This window comes from Oryzias melastigma, linkage group LG15, assembly GCF_002922805.2.
Source record: "Oryzias melastigma strain HK-1 linkage group LG15, ASM292280v2, whole genome shotgun sequence".
Taxonomy (NCBI): domain Eukaryota; kingdom Metazoa; phylum Chordata; class Actinopteri; order Beloniformes; family Adrianichthyidae; genus Oryzias; species Oryzias melastigma.
The window spans coordinates 17,704,991-17,725,709 of record NC_050526.1 but is presented as its reverse complement, the minus strand read 5'-3'; the positions used below and the strand labels follow the sequence as shown (position 1 = coordinate 17,725,709).

At 38.3% G+C, this 20,719-nt stretch overlaps 1 protein-coding gene across 1 annotated transcript in view; it reads left to right on the top strand.

The window, feature by feature from the left end:
* Nucleotides 1-20,719, top strand: part of atrnl1a (attractin-like 1a) — a gene marked incomplete in the record, with an annotated part of 314,489 nt that overhangs the window by 171,527 nt on the left and 122,243 nt on the right. Inside the window, 2 exon segments of the mRNA XM_024297455.2 lie at nucleotides 3,248-3,309; nucleotides 14,549-14,627. Coding sequence (XP_024153223.1) covers nucleotides 3,248-3,309; nucleotides 14,549-14,627 — 141 coding nt within the window.

Sequence of the window (20,719 nt, the reverse complement as noted above, 5' to 3'; positions counted from 1 at the left end):
AAGCTGACCGCCATGGCTGTGGACTCTCATCTTTCGACCTTCATCACAGGTTTCTTAACCGACAGATTTCGGTTTGTTAAATTAACGCGTCTTCAATGGTTATCAGCAGCATTGATGGTGCACCCTCCATTCCTCTTAACCTTCCATCCTGACCATAACTACAACTTCTATATGTGACATTCTCAAATTTTCTGACAATCCAGGGATTTTTTTCCAATTCAGTTCTATTTTTATTGCCCAATATCACAATACAGTTTCAATGGGCTTCAAACTGGTAATTGTAGAAAAACATAAAATCAGTCATAAAATATAAACAATCGCTGGTTGCTCAACTAAACTAAACTAAACAGATTAAACTAAAGTGGGAATCCCTGGCCTTAGACCCTAAAAAAAGATTCCAGTGAAAAAAAAAGATGAAACTTCAGGAATGTCCAAATGAAGGAGGGATCCTCTCCCTGGACAGACAGGAGATATACTAGGACTGTTGAAGAAGAATTAGCTTATCTAACTACAACTACAAGTTTAATAGTGTGGCAGATGGGCTTCATCAGGATTAAGCTAAAATAGCAAAGAACAGGAGCACAGGCGACCCACCTGGAATCTGGAATCTCTGGGAAAGAAAAACAACACATGAATCACACTGCACCAAACAGAGACACGGAAAACTGAATGGAAATAACTTTGATTTTTGGGCACATCACAAAGATGGAGTACAGGAGTTTGGTGGAAACATTTGGTGAATGGTATCAGGAGACTATGCTTTATCTTAAAGTGCTACTCCGATCATCTTTTGATCTGTTTGAGAACCGTTCCCAATGTCTTCATTTTTAATTATGGTTATGCAGTTTTTAGCCAAAATCAAAAACCTGTATTGTTTTCTGTAGAGCAACAGGAGTTCATCAGAAACTTCAAGTCAAGTCAAGTCAAGTAGGCTTTTATTTGTCAAATATGCTGAGTACAGGGCATACAAAGCACAGATGAAATTTCACTTAGTTATGGATAGGAATATTGGTACTTTCCATCACCTGTAAATGAGAGCTCTCTGTTTACAGCCTTTCCTGAGGAAAACAAAGACTTGAACTCTCAAGGAAATAATTGTAATACCAGTTTTATTTGTGTTGAATTTATTAAGTTAAATTGATTTTTTTATGTATTAGAGAATTGGGTTAATTTTACTTTCGGGGTTCACATGCATACTCAGTTTTTATGGTAGATATTCACTTTTGTCTCCAATCTCCTGGTCACAACAAGAAAGAAGGGTTCAAGATGCTAACAGTAATCCATTTTTAAAATAAAACCTGGGGTTTATCGTGCAGATTTACTCAACATGCTTGAAATTCCAGCAACGAAAGAAAGTCTCTGTGAGGCAGATATTAAGAACTCCGGAGAACATTTAATGAGAAAATTGAAACTCCCTGGCAAATGTTTTTCACCAATTTTCTCCCACAGTCTGAGCTTAGTCAGATACAACCAGAGGCAGTGCATTAGGCACAGCGCCGTACTGAAGTCTGCTTTTTTATGTGATATATATTTTTAAAATAACTCTCAAGGATGTCGAATGCAAGGCAGGTTTGGGAAAACAAACTGAACATTAAAAGAAGTGGCTCCATGTTGAAGGTTACTGACTGAACTCTTGCTTTCGCTGCTTTCTTGCACTCAAACTAAAGTGGTTTGTTATTAGTTCAAGGAAAACAACAGCTTTTTATTTCACCTGGACAGATTACGTTCCATGGAGAGGTTGCAGCTTGACCAAAATTAACTCGGTGGTATTGCATGACTTCTGGATTTTATTTAAAAAAAAAACTTTTGCAGAACTTTAGATTGTGTCTAAAAGAGTACATGAGCGGGAGCTGCCTCCACTAGATCATACAGCTGCAGCAGCTTAGCCTGCTCTGGAAGTGATGCAAAGTTTGTGTGATGTCTGAATGGTGAATTGGAGCGTCACATCCACATGAACTGCTTCTCTGTAGCTGATGATGATATTATTGAGGACACAATCAAAAATAACGGGACCAAACGACTATGGTTTTCATACACTGTAAAATAATGCTGTAACATTGACAGCAAAAAGGTGGCAGCTGAATTTAAAAAATAAGGTGTTTAAACATTACAGTAAAACATTTTTTGCTTGCTTTTTTTTTTACATTTTCGGGTAACATTTCTAACTTTTACTGTTAATAGCAACGTATTAACCCTTGGAAAATACAGAGTATCGCTGAAAAAGTAGAAAACTGGCAGCAGAGGTTGTCAGAATTTTACTGTAAAATATTCAGTGGTACTTTTTATCATATTAAAAAGTATTAAAATAATTTTTATCGTTATATTTTACAGTTTTTTGTTGAAAAATTTATCATAATTTTACTGTAGGAACATCAAATGTATCCCATAAAAATTGTGACGTCAGTCTACAAAATTAACAAAAACGTACATTTATTTTTATGGTAAAATAACTCAGCTTAAGTTTCCATGATTTTAGTTTTACTCTGTAAAAATTACTGACACTTTTTACAGTGTAGGATTGCTGGATGAACTAAAACATTTATAGGTATAAAAAGGAAATCAAAAAGTGCAGCAACTGATATTTGTACAGAGAAGAGTGAACACAAAAGTGCAAACGAAAATGCTCTCTTTAATATCTGTTAAGTCAGATTTTATCTCTCAATTATGAATCAAACCCAGAAATTTCCTAGAGATTCCGTGACAGCTCTGAGTTGATCCTTCACAGTAGTCCAACGAGGCGCTCGAGTGTCAGCTGTAAGGCTCTGGACGGCGCAGCGCTGCTCTCTGCACACTAACATGATGATGGATGAGGCGGCGTGCTGACTCAGTGGAGCTGCAGCATCCAGCCGTTTGCTGGAGTTCAATTGGGCAAAGTGCTGCAGGAATACGAGGAAACAGGCGGCGAAAGAAGCCTTTGGATTGCTGTGACAGCTGGCCGTATCGTGGCTTTCATGTGTTTGAGTCAGGAAGAAGATGTCAACAAATCAGCTTGAAGTTTTTTTTAATCATCTTCAATAAACTAATGAATCAATAAATAAAAGCTGGGGCATTCTGTTGATGATAGTGATTGATGGGGGTTGCTTCGACAGATCTTTGAATGTTTTTGGAGCAGAAAAAAAACAAAAAAAATGTTCTTTTTTTCCTGAAATAATTAAGGCTTATCTATTTTAGATTCTTACTTTTTTTTCAACTATTTCTATACTTGCACTATTACTTTTCTTAACCTAATTTTCTTTTTTTTCAACAGATTGCCTTCTCTCAGCACAACAGCATCATGGATCTGGTCCAGTTCTTTGTCACTTTTTTCAGGTAAATCACATTTAATGTTTGCCTTCATTCCTTTATGTTTTTGAACTTTTTCCGTCAGTTTGCTGTCACTTTTTGGTCCGTTTGATCAAAACTTTGAAACTTAGCCTTCAACATCAACGATAACACCAGAATTTTTCAAAGAAAAGCAGCTGTGAAAGAATGTGATGTTTATGAAAAAAAAGTTGGAACTAATTGAAATTAAGTAAAAAAATATTAGTATCATAGTAAGACAAATAGCCTTTTTTAAGACGTTACGGTAAGTTTTCAGTAGAGAATCGTAGATTCTTTAACCACACTTGAGTAATAAGAATCCTGCTTTCTGTACAGGAACATGTTTACAATCAGCTTTTAGCATGACAAAGCCGCAGCTATTTAACAATCGAATAAAAAAATAAATAAACAAAAGTCAATAGAAGTTTAGTATGACCATCACCATCATTATAGACAGGTTAAAGGACGTTCATCTGGCTCCCATATGGAGGTTTTAAAGTCCTATCAAATGAAAATTATGTATTTTTTGTTTTTAACATGTTCTTGTGGCATTTTTCTGATGTTATACATAAATAATAAAATTGCATTTCTGAGTATTTCTTTAGTCACATCATGGTAAACAAAAAACACGGTTGGAAAAGTCTTGTAGCAGTGATGTAGATGCTACAATTGGCTGACTACCAGCTCCTTCTGTAACGGATTAACTTAATAGACTCAAACCAAATTTAAGGACCAAAATTTGTCTTAGAGGAAGACTAAATAAAAAAGACAAATAAACTGAGATGCAGAGAAAGAATATATATTTAAAATTTGATTATCATAAAAAACATGGTCAGTTCAATGAAACGTATCTGTTGTCCATCCTCATAGATCATAGATCCAGATCTATGTAGTTCAGTACAAGAAATGTTCATCGAGTAATCCAGTCAGGATTCCACAGAATCAACATACTGAGGGGTATAGGGGGCTAAATATAGGGTTTCAAATCCCCCGGGTGTCCACTGATCTCCATCCAGATTGGGTCCTTAGGCAAGACCCTTGACGCTGCTGCCTAACTGGGTCCCTGTGCCCCTCAAGTACAGGGTTGTGTCAGGAAGGGCATCCGGCGTAAAAACTCTGACAAATCACTGATGCGAAAAAACTGGGTGCTGTTACGCTGTGGCGACCCCCAAAATGGTTCAAACCGAAAGGTGAAGAAGAACATACTGAGGAGTATGTGTGTATCCCTCATACTGTTCAGCCCACTGTTGCTGAGTTTGCCTTTTTTTGGCTTGAGTTGGATCTTAAGTCAATACCTAGCAGCTTCAGAACAATGATTACTTCTCTGAATGGAAAAAGAACATTTAAAATCTGTCCGTTATTCAAGAAGAAACACATAAAGTTCAAAAAGAGAACCCCAAATCAAGAACAATTATCAAATTCAGTGAATATAAACCAATAAAAAGTGCATCATTCCCCATTTATCAGTGTCAAGAGATAAACACTTCAGCATTCTAAATCATTGTGTACACAAACATACAACACCTTAACTTGACATGCACAGCTAATGTCAGCCCAACTGAACTGTCTGGACACATATCTGGGAGTATTTAGCTAAACTAATACCATGATAGGAGAAAAACACTCAGAGGTTCTGTTACAGATTTGACAGATTTTACTTCCATAGACAAAAGTTGCTGCACATTCCCCTTATAAAGGCCAACTCTCACAATTATCAGCCCAATACTGTGATATCCCCTCAACATGACGCCAGATTGAGCAAAGCCACAAAGCATGTCGGGGTTACATCTGCTCCACCCCATCCCAATGGGGCAAAAGAGCGGCGCCCCACCAGTTTCTGTGAAAGACGGGAGGGCGCCATCGTTTGAGGCTCAGAGGTTGTGGAGCTCTGATTTGATTGGAACAATCAGCACGTCAAAAAACGACACTCAAAACATCATTTTTTGGTCTTAACCATGCGTCAATATGTGACTTGGGAATCAAAATGTGTTGATTTGGGAAGATGTAGGCATTATTCTTATTACTGAAGTACCAAAATTGGGAATTAGGAACCGAAACCAAAGAACTGCTTTGGCATCGGAACCGCATAAAACCCAATCGGTGCCCAACCCTACCGATGATGTAGCTGTGCGTCATAACCGTGTGACTACAGCAGTTCTCCATATATTTAATCAATCAATCAATTAATCAATCAAGATACTTTATTAATCCCCGGGGGGAAAATTAATTGTTTTTCAGTACAACCAAAAACAAGACAAACAGAGAGAAGTAAAGAGACAGTTCAAGGTTCACTGCGGAAGCGTCCACTGAGCGGCGCCCCTTATTAGCGTGGGAGAAGAAGGTCACAGGGGGGGGGTTAATGGGTGGCAAAAAAAGGTCATATCTTAACACTGCGTACAATGTTTAGATACAAGCAAAAAAATACACCATAACACAGAAGCACAAAACATTCGAAGACACAATACATGAGGTTTGGTGGGTGGGATGGGCGGAGGGGGGGGACACCTTTGCAATAGTCCTTCAGCCGCTTCCAGGAGCACACATCCAGACTATGCTTGGGATGGGAGGGAGATTGCAGGAATGCCGAGGTCAAGGAGGGATGAGCAGCAATCTTTGCTTGAAGATTGCAGGAGGCGAGGAAGAAAATAGCCGAAAAAAGGAGAAAACTTTCAGCTTGGATCTTGAGTCTGTAAGAGCGCTGGTCGGACTCTTGCCGTTGTCTTAAAACCTTTCCGCCAATCGATGGATTTCATCGTGTGACGACAGAAGCTCCGCCCTAACGGGTCTCTTCCATTTTTCTGTGGACCTACAACCAACTGAAGACCAAAAATGGTGCGGCCTTATGGGTCAAATTTGGAATGGAAACGCTCAAAATACTGTACTGGTCTGAACATGGAAACGAGGCATAACAGAACCCTCCCAGCCAACAAGGCCAAGTGGGCCCATATGGTTTAAGAGTGGGCGGAATTTGATGGCCCAAATGGGTTTGTCTGCAGTTTCTGTGTTTGCCCACATTGGCTTAGGCGGGCAATATAAGATATATAGTCAACTATGTGGCACACCTGGCCTTGCTGGCTGGGTTATCATAGAAATAAAATGACTGAAAATCTGCAGTCGCTTATTCAAATCTTGACCCGGAGCACCACGACCTAAAAACAGAACTTGGATTGTTCTTTTTGTGTTTTTCTTAGCGGTAATGTTTAACACGGTTTGATTTAAAACATTTTTCCTCCATTGAACATCAGGAGCTTCCCATTTTGTGAACAGGGCTGCTTCAGAGAGCTTCCACATTCATGCAGATAGAGAGTGAATCTAATGAGAAGCTTTTGGGAAAGAAGTCAGGAATGAAGTCTGTTGTCTTCAGGCGAGATCCTGCCACTCAGCAAAGACACCAGACAAGTGTGTGTTTGTCTCTGCGCGCGGATGTGGTTTCCTGCTAATGTTTGCATGTATCTCCCCGTCTGTTTTCATGCCTGAGTGTGTGTCACTGTGCAGCCATGTGGGGAAGTGAGCTGTTTTATTGCCTACGGCCGGCTTCCGGACATCCGCGACCTTTAGGCCTGCATATATGGATGATGTCATCATTACGGGACAGTGTCGAGTTTTGCCGGGAGAGTTCTGGTGTGTGTGTGTTAGTCAGTGCCCTGGTTAGAAGTTTGCTCTCTTCTACGCTGCACTAGTTTGAAAAGGTTATGTCTGACAAGACTTCTCCTTTTTATGTTATTTATGGTGTTTGTTATATAATGTAGAATGATGTTTTTTTAAGGTCTAACACATAATAGTAGCTTTAACATAAAGGCTTAAATGAAAGTTAATGAGGACCAAGTCACACATGTCATGTTTAATAGAAAATGTCAACCTGCAGAAAAACTGTGGCTCATAGATTTTAGACACTTTTACCTCAATGGAACATTAACTATTGTGTTGTAGATTCACTTAATCATAAAGTCAGATGTGAAATAAATTAGGAAAAATGTTGACTTCAATTACAAGAAAAATTGTTCCAGCAGGAACAAATAATATTAATTACTCAGTTGTGAATTTGCAACATTATTTTTTCCTGTCTGCACACGCCTCTGATGATTATGGTTTAATGTTGACTTGACACACAACTGATTTCCATCTTCCACAAACAACCCCACAACACTTCTCTTTGCCTCATCCAGGGCAACACATCTGCTTTGCATCAAGTGGCCCATGGTAGCGGTGGTGTCATGGTATGGGGTAGCATATGTTATGCACAAAGAACACAGGTGCATTTTATTGATGGCATTTTGAGTGCACAGATATACCAAGACGAGATCCTGAGAGCTGTTGTGTCATACATTTAAGAACCTCACCTGATAGTGCACGGCCCAACGTTGCAAGGATCTGTACACAAATCTTGGAAGCTATGTACATCCCAGTTCTTGCATTACCACCATTCTCATGCATTTTTTAGCATGTTTGGAATGGTCTAGTTTGGCGTATGGGACAGTGTGTTCCAGTTCATGCCAAAGAGGAGTTGACCAACATTCCACACACCACAACCTGATCAGCTCTATGCAGAGATGTGTTGCACTTCATGGGGCAAATGGTGGTCACACCAGTTATTGACCCCCAATAAAACAAAACAGAGACCCACCTGTGCAATAATCATGATGTCTGGTAAAACATCTTTACATTAGACACCTGGGCAATGATTGTGCCGTCAAATAAACATCTTAATTAAGCACACCTGTGCAATAATCATGTCTAGTAAAAAAATCTTGATATGGCACAACTGTGCAATGATTGTGCTCTCTAATAAACATCTTAATTTAGCACACCTGTGCAATAATAACGCTGTCTAATAAAAACCCCGATAAGGCACACCTGTGCAATGATCATGATGTCTAGTAAAAACATCTTGATATGGCAGAACTGTGCAATGATTGTGCTCGCTAATAAACGTCTTAATTTAGCACACCTGTGCAATAATAACGCTGTCTAATAAAAACCTTGATAAGGCACACCTGTGCAATAATAACGCTGTCTAATAAAAACCTTGATAAGGCACACCTGTGCAATAATCATGCTGTCTAGTAAACATATTGATAAGACCTATCTTTGCAATAATTGTGTCTAATAAACATCTTGATGAGTCACATCTGTGCAATAATAATTATGTCTAATAAAATTATTGATTAGGCATACCTGTGCAATAATCATGATGTCTAATAAACATCCTGATAAGGCTCACCCGTACAATTATCATGATGTCTAAGAACTTCATAAGGCACACCTGTGCAATAATGATGCTGTGTAATACACATCTTGATAAGGCACACCTGTAAGGTAGGATGGATTATCTGTGCAAAGAGAAGTTTTATCACAAATATGTTTCTAAATAAATATCTTTATGTATAAAGATGAACTGATGTTTAAAGTTACTAATAAATATTTGTGATCTATGGTGGTGAACTGGAAGCAGGTATTTACTGGTTCCTTCAGTGTATTAATGATGTGATATTCAACATCTTAACAGCTATCATCACTTTCCTAGTCTTTTGCCATGATTACATAAAGTTTATGCAGAAAAAAAAGAACTATTGCGACGAGAACCAGAGCGGTCTGCAGTCTTCCTGGAGCAGATGTTGACAAAGATGGTCATGAAAACAGTAATGAGTTCTTGGACTCTCGTGAGCCACTTGGTTTGGAGCAGCTTCACTGCTGCTTTCCAAACGGTGAGAGGAAAGCTGATTGCTAATCAGAACAGCAAGAGCTGCGAGTAATTGGACGGAACTGAACCGCGGTGTCACCAATTAGCATTTGAGGCTGTGGAGAGCACTGATATAAACGCAACATCATTTTTTTCAGCTTTCTTCCATTTGAAAATGAGAGTACGGATCAACGACGGACGAGAGGAGGAAAATAAAGAAAGAAAAGGCTTTCAGCAGCAAGTCCTAATTTTGCTCAGTATTTGTAGGCAATAATGTTGGCCTCAGGCAGTTCTGTTCTGCTTCAAACGATAGCCTTGTACACCAACACACTCAAACTGTAATTGCATTGAAAGTATGCTGCTGGCTGAGATCTGGAATGTTTGATTCCACCGAATTTCACCTCTAAGCTTTTGTCTCTATGTTTTTACTTAATCATTTTATGATGTTAATACATTTTTGTTACATTATTGCTTTAATTAGCCCTCACTATTATTAGTATCTGTTTTATATATAGTGTTTTTTGTGTGAAGATCATTTTAGTGTTCTTTATGGAGGTGGTGTCTCTCTTTGCTCATAAAAATATCCTCAGAGTATATTTCCAGGGTAAACAAAGATTAATGAAAATAATGAGCAGATCATTTACTTCACCAAATGGTTTCTAAAGGACTCATAATTGCTTAATCACAAAAATTAATTGGTTAATTCTGAGCAGAAGCTGACACGTTCCAATGTCACGGCCGTGGCCATGAAGAGGTAAATATGTCAGTGTTGATAAAATGCACATCAGTGTGTTAGAATATTATAATATCAATGGATAATCTGTTACTTTTTACAAACATTCTATTTAAAATACTGTCAAAAGACTAGTGAATTCACAAATTTAAACATAAGTTTTATTTATTTTTTAATATTCATGCTATTATTGTATTAGAGTTGGGTTGATTCATCGATTTGAATCCATTTAGTAGATCAATAATTGATTCATAAAAAATATAGATCGATAAAATTATTTGAAACTATGTCTTCAAAAGTGTCCGTAATTTCATTAAGATCATTTCATAGTTTACTAAAGTATAGATAAAAGATTAACATAGAAAGACGACGTTTCGTAGATTGAATAAAAGGTGGCGTTTTAATGCTCTACGAGAACTCGCCGCCTCTGGAAGTCCCTGCAGTCCGAGCTGATTTGCTGCTCGCCGGACGTGGAGCTCCTCTCTCGCCGCGTTCCAGCAGCACCTCTTGTTCAACGGATAGCTTATTGATTTTTGCTGGCCCTGCTCGTTGGCATTTAGATGTTTGATTGCTCTCTGCTGTTTGCTTGTGTGCGCCGGGTTCATATGAATCCTCATTTTGTAGTTTTGTGTTTGTAAACTGCCAAACATTATGATCTACACACATCCTCACCTGCATGGGAGCGGATTCACGCGTGGCCGTTTCACCGCTTCAGTGGCTCCTGCCTGTGGATGGACGCTCTTAAAGCTGAAACTATCAAGAGATTCAGTGGAGTGTTACCAAACCCACAGCATAGCCTCCCATCCTCTTCATCCGTACTTTTCCCTAATGTCTTTGTAATAGTGACGATTAGACACTCCGGCTCACTGGTTTGACGGCTGAGCTCGGGCCCTGTGGCCGTTAATTGGGAGCTAATGTAAAACTAGCAGGGAATCTTGGGCCGGATTGGATTTGAAGGTTGGCCGATGTAGAGCACGGGGAATGTAGGAACTAGATTTGTTTTGTTATTATTGTTCTAGAAAATCATCAAATTGAAGAACTGATTATTTAGAATATAGAGTAAAAATGTTCATAGGAAAATCTTAAAGTATTGGAGATCCAAGAGGGTCTAATACAGACTCAGACTAAATAAAACTTTTTTTTTTAACTTTAATCTTTTATCAGTCAATGTTCCATCAAAACATCTCCAATTCCCCATACAGAGTCCCTTTATTCAACCCCATGTCATCAGGGATCCTGGCTTCTAAACACTAAAGACACTAGACTAGATGTAAGATACAGCCGACGGCGTCCTTGATTGCCAAGGTAAATGTTAAATTTGGTCTGACCAGAAATACTTTCTAATTTTCATGTAGCCCTTTATATATGAGTCTTAATACTCAATACATAATAACATTTCTGGACTTTTCCCTTTTTTGGACCGACACCATTAATTTCTGGAAGTTTTATGTCTTGACAAAATCAAACAGATAATTGAGGTAGTGTTGTTAGAGGGCCAATGACCACAAAAACCACCTGGTTTGACCTCCAGGTGAACTTTGACCAATCAGGAACTTGAATTTGGTTGTGACGTATGGATGGTCTTCTTCTTCTTCTTCTTTTCCTTTCGGCTTTTCCCTTCAGGGATCGCCACAGCAAATCAGTTTCCTCCTTGGTGTCTCTTTTAATTTATGGAAGTTCTTACCTTACAGAATTACTCCAAGTCATTCATGGATCGGAATAGAGCTGTGAAAGAAAAAGCCTGGAGATTTGGACCGCTTCAACATTTCGCACGAAGGCCTTTCCAACACTAGGCGGCGGTCATGTGCTAGTAAACAGTAGAAAAACAAGAGGAAGAAGAGAAGCCCCTCCCTGCTTGGTCAGTGTAAACACCATGTGTTCAAGAACCCTTGTTCAGTCCATCAAGAATCCATGTCACATGCCTAAAGCTTCAAACGTTTGCACTATGTTCTTCTACATATTGGAAAAAGAACCACTGATTGCACTAATAGTTCATATTTGTTGGTACATTTCATGATGTGAGTTTGATTGAATTCTGTTGAAAACAGCAGTTAATGAAGCTTAAATAGTCCTGGTGTTTTTCATTCAGTAGTAGCGCCGGGTGTCTTACTTTCCTCGATGCTGAAGAGGTTTTACTTTCTACTTGGAGAGTGAAGGAGCCACCTCACTGTATCTCTGAAAATGTCACATTCATTATGGCACTACCGCCCTTTACAAGGTTGTGAGCTTCTCCTCCCAGACAGCGGAGGAAGCATGCGTGCACACTGATGCACATGCAGATGAATGAAGAGGAGGATTGTCTGCTCTCCTCAGCACATTCTCATGGACTTCCTGCCCATTAGTCTTCAGGCGCTCTTACTTTTCAAATGTTCTGGTTGATAAAAGAAGCTTTCTGTTTGACCAGAATTCCTCGCCGTTTTTCCACAGAACCGTGTGTGTACAGTCGTGTCACTCGGTGACCTCTCACTCCTCTCTGCTGTCCTGACAATCCCAGCTGGCTTTGGTCACTGAAGTTTTGTCTCTCTGCACATTTCTGAAACGTTTCTGCGTCTTTTGTTGTCTTTGCTCCCTGGAAGCAGGCAGTAAATCAGTGTGAAGATCTTCCATATGATTTCATCGTTTGTTTGTTTTTTGGCTTTATTGCGAAAGATGCCGGAAAATGTAAAGATATATTATTTTGTTTAGGTCATCAGCAGATATTGGACTGACTGTACAGTTAAAAAAAAAAAAATTAACAATGAAATTTTCAAAAGTTTGTTTAAAAGGATAAATCACTCATAAACACATTAGTGCGTTTTTTGCTTCCTCAGCTTGCTTTTTTTTAATTAAATATGTGGTGTTGAAATAACTTAAAAAAATGGACACTTTTGCAATTTTTTCAGACCTTAAATGTTTAAAAGAAGTCTCTTATGAGTCCTTTAAATTAGCATTTCACAATTACCCTTCCATTTAGGGATGGTATCTCCACTAACTTTCAGAATCGATTTAACTTGATTCACCAGATCCTGGATTGATTTGATTCCAATTATTTTTTTATTCCAATTTTTTCAAAACTCTTAAATTAATTTGATTCAAATCAATTTGAGTTTACACAGTCTACACATTCAGACACATTTTTTTAGAAATACATTAATAATCTAGATGTTCTGCCTCTCCTGGAGGGCGTTTCAGTTTTACCACTAGGTGGCGATCACACTATAGCATTACACCTTATTCCAGAAGAAGAAGAAAGTCTGAGCAAAAAACTGTGTTTTAGACGACAATGACTACTTTAAAAAAAAATTTTCTTAAAAGAGTTTTGAACATTCATTAGCATTACCTGTCCTATGGGAAATCCCATTATACGTTAGCATTAAGCTATCGGACTTTAGCATTATGCGTTAAATTGATCTTTACTTTTATGGATCGATTATTGATCTATTAAGCTTACATTGATTCAGATACATTTTATCAACCCAAACTTACTTCTAATGGCGTCTTCTGAGGGAAAACCCCTAAATTTCACACAACCTTTCTCATGAAGTCGTTTTAAAGAAATGTTTTCCCAGCCTTAAATATGTTTTCCCATTTCCCTCTGGGTTGAATCTAGACAGGTTTTTAAAAGATTCTAACTACTTTAACTGTTTACTACCTGTAAATACTATTTAGAACTACATTTGGAGCTGAAAATGTAAATCGTGATTGACAGACATCTGTAGGACATGAGTTGGACCTCTCAGGTTCTGTCTTGGCGCTCCAACTCCACAGGTTTTTGATGTTTTTCTTATTTTCATCGAGGCAATAATGAAAATATCTTCCAGTTTTAGTTTTATTTTTCCCTTTTGAGTTAATGTGGGACAGAAATTCTTCAAAGTGGACCACAGACAGATGGAAGTAACATTTAAATGGCCCTCATTCACACTTCTCCACGAGAAACTGAATGATCTGGTGAACCCAGACACAGTGATGTGCCTGCTGGCACTTTTGGAGAGCTCTCCAAAAGACATAAACCCAAGCTACTCACTCAACATCATCCATGTTTTCCATGATGAATGAATGAAGTCCAGAAAAGCACGTCAAGGACATTTTAGGGCAGATTTCCAGCGGTAAATTTGACATACGGCGAAAGAGGTGACTGACACAAAATGGACTAATTGCGTTTGGTGTGAATGCAGCTTTAGGATCGACAAGGAAAAGAAAGTTTGGGTTTTTTTGAGTGATATAAGGAGACTTCCAATTCCAGTTGTGTATGTTGTTGTCTGCAGACAGGTCTGTTGACTCTCATTGATATTACAGAAGCAGTAAATGAGGGCAGATTTTCATCTCTTCTTAAAATGTTCATTTCTTCCAAAAAAAAAAAAAAAAGTTATAAAGGGTAAAACATAAAAACACATCTTTAGAAAAAAAAGTGAAGACCTGAAAGACCTGAAACTATCTGCTTTTTAAATTTTTTACAACTTTTCTATCAAACTACCAAGACTGCTTCGTTTTTGCTGTTGTTGTTGCAAAGCAACCATTTTTTTTTTGCTTTGAAATAACTTTTCTTCTCATTAATTCTTCCTCTCAGATCTGTCTTTGTTCAAAGCTGAACATCAGTGTGACATTTAAGTTTGACGTGACTGTTTATCTTTAACTGAAGGTCAGACTCTATACTTAAGTCATAAGCATGAACTGAAAAATGGTGCTGCTCTGCTAATAGCTAGAAAACTAAACAACTTTGACTTTTTCGCACATGCTTTATATATTTGTTTTCCTTCGTAGGACGTAGATTTGATCGTTTCCTTCAGTCTGACGTCTAAACGTTTGCTGCAGAGCCTGCATTGATTTTGGGTGGACTGCTGCTCTTGTCTCACCAGCTGCTTCCTGTCGCTGCTGCTGGTCGCTGCTGTGGTGTGGAAAGTCAAACAGACCTGCTGGGCCTCACGGCGAAGAGAGGTAAGACGCCTCCTACACAGGACAGCTGCTGACGCTCCTGTCTGTTTGTGTTTGTGGGGATGCAGCATGCGTAATTGCACAAACAGCGGCGCGGCATTGAAGCCTGGAATGAAGAACTGATGCTTCCTTTCCACCCACGAGTAGTGAAGGATGCATTAATGTCACACGCTCTGAAAAAAAAGAGAAACTCTTCCCTTAATGAGCATCACCATGACGATAAACAAGGCCATTCCCCTTAATTAGTGCTCCTCATGAAGCACTTAAATGAGACAAAGTGACGCTAAATGAAATGGAATGAAGTGATATTTCACTTTCAGAGTCAACAGATGCTGCGTGGCTTCACATTTACTTCTGACCCTCTCAGGCGCGCAGACGCTCAAAAACACAGCTTGAACCCTTAATCAATTCATAAGTACGAATGTTTGACATCTTCACTCCTCACCGGCAGTTCATGGTCTTTTTCTCGCTTTGCTCTGTAATTGCTTCAGAGCTTTTTTTTTTTCTTTTTTTGTTGAGTCATCAACAAGAAATCCAGGTTTATTTATGAGCAGCTGGAAGAAAAGCTGCTTGTTTTCACCGTCATCCACAAATTTGTCACAAGTGCTTCAACACAATTGATGTGTCCTGGACTCAGGCCTCTGTCATTATAAAGAGAGAGCAAACAAACAAACAAACAAACAAGAGATCATCAATTTCTTTTTTCTTCTTTTTTTCTTTTTTCAAACTTGCTCCCATTCTAAAGAGAAAACTCGAGAAAAAAGTCAAGTTTAAACAAAATTTAAAGTAAATGAAGCGTACATTCTTTTAAGGTAAGTCCTAAAATAAATAATGAAATAAAAACTATTCAGAATTCACAGTTTTATTTTCTGTTGTTTCTTTTAAGTCAATAGAAAGAACTTTTTAAAATGGAAAACAGATCAAAAAGGATTAACCTAAACTTATCTGGTGCCTAAAAAAGTAAGTTGGAGTAAAATACTGAATATAAATGTTCTCCTACATGATGTGAGAGAGTCTAATGTTGCATTCACTGCGTGTCAAATTTACAGTTCGACGCTTGTCCAAAAATCTGTTTTTAAGACAATTCAATTAAATTGTATTAATTTAGCTCAATATCACAAAACAAACTGTCTCATTGGGCAGAAAGTCAGTTATAAAATATAAATCTGTGATTACTAAACTAAACTGGTTAGTTTTTTTACTGTCACTATTTAACGTACGGCGACTTTGGGTTCAGAGAAAGGCAGCAAACAATTTAAATGTTTTGTTATTATTATAATCCACACAGACTAAACTGGTTATCCATACTCTTAGACCCTCCTTCCTGGTAAATCCTAAAAAACCTGATTCCAGGAAAAAAGAAGAAACCTCAGGGATGTCCACACGAAGGAGAGATCCTCTCCCAGGAAGGACAGAAGATTTACCAGGACTATTAAAGAAGAATTAGCTTATTTAAATCCACAACTCCATGTTTGAATAAAGTTCATCCAGATAGAACTGGGGGACCGATGGGGGGGATACACAGCCACAAAGAGCCAGAGGCGCGGTCCACGACCAAGAACAGGAGCACAGACGATCCACCTGGAATCTGAAATCTGTCGGAGTGGGACAGAGAAACAACACATGAATCACACTGCACCAAACAGAAGATACAATCAAATACTCCAAAATGCCAATGCCGGTGACTTAAATGTACATTTTTCAGCAAATTTGACACGTGGTCAGACATCCGGTACTGCGTCAGTTACTCCGCTCTGAGGGTTGTGGATCTTTGATTTTACGAACAGCCAGCACATAAAAAATGACGAGTTGGGGACACGCAAAGCTTAAAAAAGTGTTGCATGTGGGTCCTTAACCAAACTGATGACATCATCAACATTTCACATGGCAAAGATAACTCCCTGATTGGTTGACTCGGAGCATCTTTGACAAAATTCACCCCCCCACACCTAAAACGCCCCGCTGCTCGTCCAATCGCATCAGTTCATTGACTTAACACTCAGAACTAGACGCCCCTGACAAATCGGATTCAGTGTGAACTCAGCTCAAAAAGTAAAACTGTTGATGCAGATTCACTAAATGTAATATTTCCTCTGTATTGTGTGTATAATAGATATAAAAATGACAAAATAATCAAAATAAAGTGCTTTTGTGAGTGTGTGTGGCAGTGCTAGACGGGACGGGCTCCAGCAACCCTGTGGTCCTGAAAGGCATCTAGTAAATGTATGAATGAATAATCCAAATAATACTGTCGTTCTGCATTTCGGATGAAATCCACCACATTTTTTTTAGTTTAACAAACTCACAAACACACAGTAAAGACCTCAAGTGTGTCAAAATAATCACATTTAAGAACTGCTAAACTTTTATTAGATTTCTGTTCGGTGGAAGTATCAACTCTTGAGCTTAATGTTAATAAAAAATCTTTTTTCCTTGAGATACAAAAAGCAAAACGATCATGCTGCATGGTGATACATAAAATTAATAATAATTCATCAAATTTGGTTCATTTTATATACAAACCCGTATTTTATGGCCACAAAATGCATCTTACTTTCATTTAAATCTACAAATAAACTGATTTTGACACCATATGAACACAATTCCTGCTTGTTGCTCTCGAACGCACACAGGTGTGCTTGATTGATACCTGACTCGGATGTGTTCAGTGGGCTGTGAGCGATCTGCACGCTGTTTGTTTAGCTGTCTCCGTGGTGCGAGGAGCAGCTCTGCGCTTGCTGGCTGCTCGGCCGACACCCGGATGCATTATTTATGAGGGCCGGTCTCTTATCACAGCGGAGCTGCAATGCTGCATTTACTGCACAGCTGGTTTGTTTACACAGGATTCCTTCTGCTCCGTCTGAAAGTCGCCCTTTTTCTCATGCCGTCTTTATGATCTTATGAATGAGTGTTTGCGCCTTTGAGGGGAAAAGTGTCAGAAAGAAGCTCTGGGGCTTTAGCTTCACTTTTTGTTTGTAGTCAAATGAAACTTTTTTCTCTGGATAATTACTTAATCTGAACTAACACAAAGAAGAAAAATGGAGAGAAATCTATCAAAATACTAGGAATTAAAGATAAACTAACTTCAGTTGACTGCTTTTTTTTTTTTTACTAACCACTTCAATGAAATAAACCGGATCTCCAAATCTGGTTGGACGACTCAGTATTTAAACTTTCACTTCAGAGACTCGAGCTGTAAATCTGCGTTCGAACACAGTTTCTATGATAAGCTTAAAGCTATTCGCCTCAACAACTGGTATATCATTTTAAGTCTTTGATACTTCTCTGTGTTTTGAACAATTTCATGTAATTTTTTAATTAGCGTATTTTCCGGACTATAAGTTGTGTTTTTTTCATAGGAGGGATTTATTTAAGATTTTTTTTTAGACATAAACAGACTCATATATTTGTCCCCACCTACGACCAGTTGCCTTTTAGCTGTTGTTTCCCCACTAACAACCACTAGAGGACGCTGCAGGTTTTTTTGTATCAGTATTTGCTGCTGACAGAAATGCAGAAGAAGAAGTTCCGTTCAAAACAAACATTGCTGAGAATCTAATCATTCTCCTCATGGACGTTATGATGTTTTTCTTATTTGCATCAATACATTATTATTATTATTGTTGTTGTTATTTTTCTGTCCTTGCACTAATGTGGGACAATAAGCCTCCAACTGGGTTATAAACAGACAGAAGAGCAGCTAAAAACAGTCATTCAGATGCAGCTCCTGCAGAATAGAAGGTAACAATCGCCGTAAGAAAAAGTAAGAAACTGCTGTCCTGAAGCCAGAATGGAGAGATGATCATAGATGCTTTTGTGGAGCTCTTTAAAATAAATAACTTAACCTCCCAACATCATCCGTATCTTCAGTGTATTTTAAACGAGACAAACGGTCTGCATCATGTAGTGATGAGGCTAAAAGATAGTTTCTCCACACGAAATGGGAGTTTATGAACACATTTTTGGACAAACACTGCGCATTAAATTAGACGCACATCAAAAAGACTCGAATTTGAGTCATGATTCACGTTCGGTCTGAAATGCAACGTTACTTGTTGAATTTGTTCAAAAATGTTGGACTTTTCTCTTAAAAGTTCGACTTATACTCTGGAGCGACTTATAGTCCGGACAATACATAGCTGTTTACTTCTTTTACTGTATGAAAAGTCCCTCCAGGGACAAATTCTGCACATAAGCTCTTGCTGTATGTCTATGTTTTTATATCTGTCCCTATTAAAGAAATAAATTCAAATTCAAGACGCGTTCAAGAAACCCCTTCCAGTGAAAAGTCTATGTAAAATAGCATATATACGTGTTTTTGCTACGCAAGTTTCTACGACTGTTTTTAGGCTCTACATACAAAAGTTGCATCTATTGAACGCGCGTTGAAAACTAAATCAGGTAGAATTTTAACCAATCAGGGACTCTGATTTTGTAGCAACAAATGGACAACTCACTGAAGTGTCATTTGAGAAATAATCCTTTCAATATCAGAATAAAGCTGTGGAAGAAAAAGCCTGAAGCAGGATTTATGAGGTTTGCACTGCTTTGACATTTCACACCGAGCTTCTTCCAACTGTGGTGGTAGACATGGGCTAGTAAACAGCAGCAGAAGAAGAAGCCCCTCCCTGCCTGTCCAGTGTGAACATTATTGAGTGTTTTTGAACGCCCAGTATAAAGTCGAACAAAAATATCTGGTTTGTCCTCTTTCAAACACATTCTGTCCCTTCAAAATAAAAGCCTCGTTCATGAATCTTCATTCGTTTGATCCGTGCGTGTTGCCCCACAGAGAATTGAAGAATTTATTCTCAAATAATTATAGATATTTGAGTTGTGTATCACTGACAAAAATTATGAATCCATAAAACTGACTAAAAAAAACAAATTAAATATTTATTTATTTCTTTTGTTATTATTTAGTACAAACTATATATTGTGTTTGCTTTAAAAACATGTTATCTAATTATGATAGGAGAATCTAAAAACATTAAAAAAGGCTTTAATTTCTCCTGGTTTTTGGGTCGTTTAGCAGGAAGTACAACCAAAAGATACTTTTATGAACTCTTTAGGATCTGAATAGCAGTTATGGGATGTCCATTTTGACTACTGGTTTTGTTAAATATCCCTCATTTAAGTAACTTGAGTTAGGAAAGCATTCCACATATTCCACATTCTCCTGCAGCTCACGAACATACACAGCAGCAAATGCTTCCTATACACTCCATCTGTTCAAACTATCAGGGCTTATCAAACGTTACATAGTCATGCTGAGACGCAGGATAAAAAGCAATAGTTACTGTCAGAATGTATTACCTGAAGAGGGAGGGAAAAAAAAGTCCTGCTGTGGGTTTCCTGAAATGTGCTGTTCTCCCTGGACCGTTCTCTGGAGACGGCGTCTGCAGGGAAACCTCAGCAGAAGGTGAAAATGGGATCTCTTTGCTGTTAATTATGGATTACAACCAGTCACAAGACTACAGAGAGAGCTGAATATTAATAGAAGCACAGTTTCATGTTAATTGCTTTTCCTCATGCTGTGTTTTTTTTCATTTTTTCATTGCTAACAATGATTTTTGGTATAAGATCAAACAATAAGAAATGACTTTGAAATTCTAATGATGACGCACAGAGAGAGGAAGCAGTCTTTGGTTTTTCCTAAAAGACTTTCTCAGAACATCGTTTTTGGGCCACTGTGAGATACTGTACGGAACGAGGCGAAAATATAAAAACGTCACTATCTCTTCAGGAGTCGTCACAGCCAATCAGCTTTCAGTGATTCTCACAGGTGGTTTGGCAGAGATTGTTTTAATGCCGGATGCCCTTCCTGACACAATGCTGTGATTTTAGGAAAAAAAGAATTTACAAAATTAAAGTTGTAAATGTATAAGGGAAAATTTTGTTTGTTAAGACTTAAAGAAACCCCAGCCAGCAAGGCCATGTGACCCCACATGGTTTAAAAGAGGAGAAAATGTGTTCCCGAATGGGTTTGTCCACATTGGTTTAAGTGGGAACTCAGTGGGTTGACTCGCTACGTTAGCCAGCTGCCCGGTGGACAGCGTAACATGCTAGTGAGCTCCGCTGTATTGAGCTCTACTGTA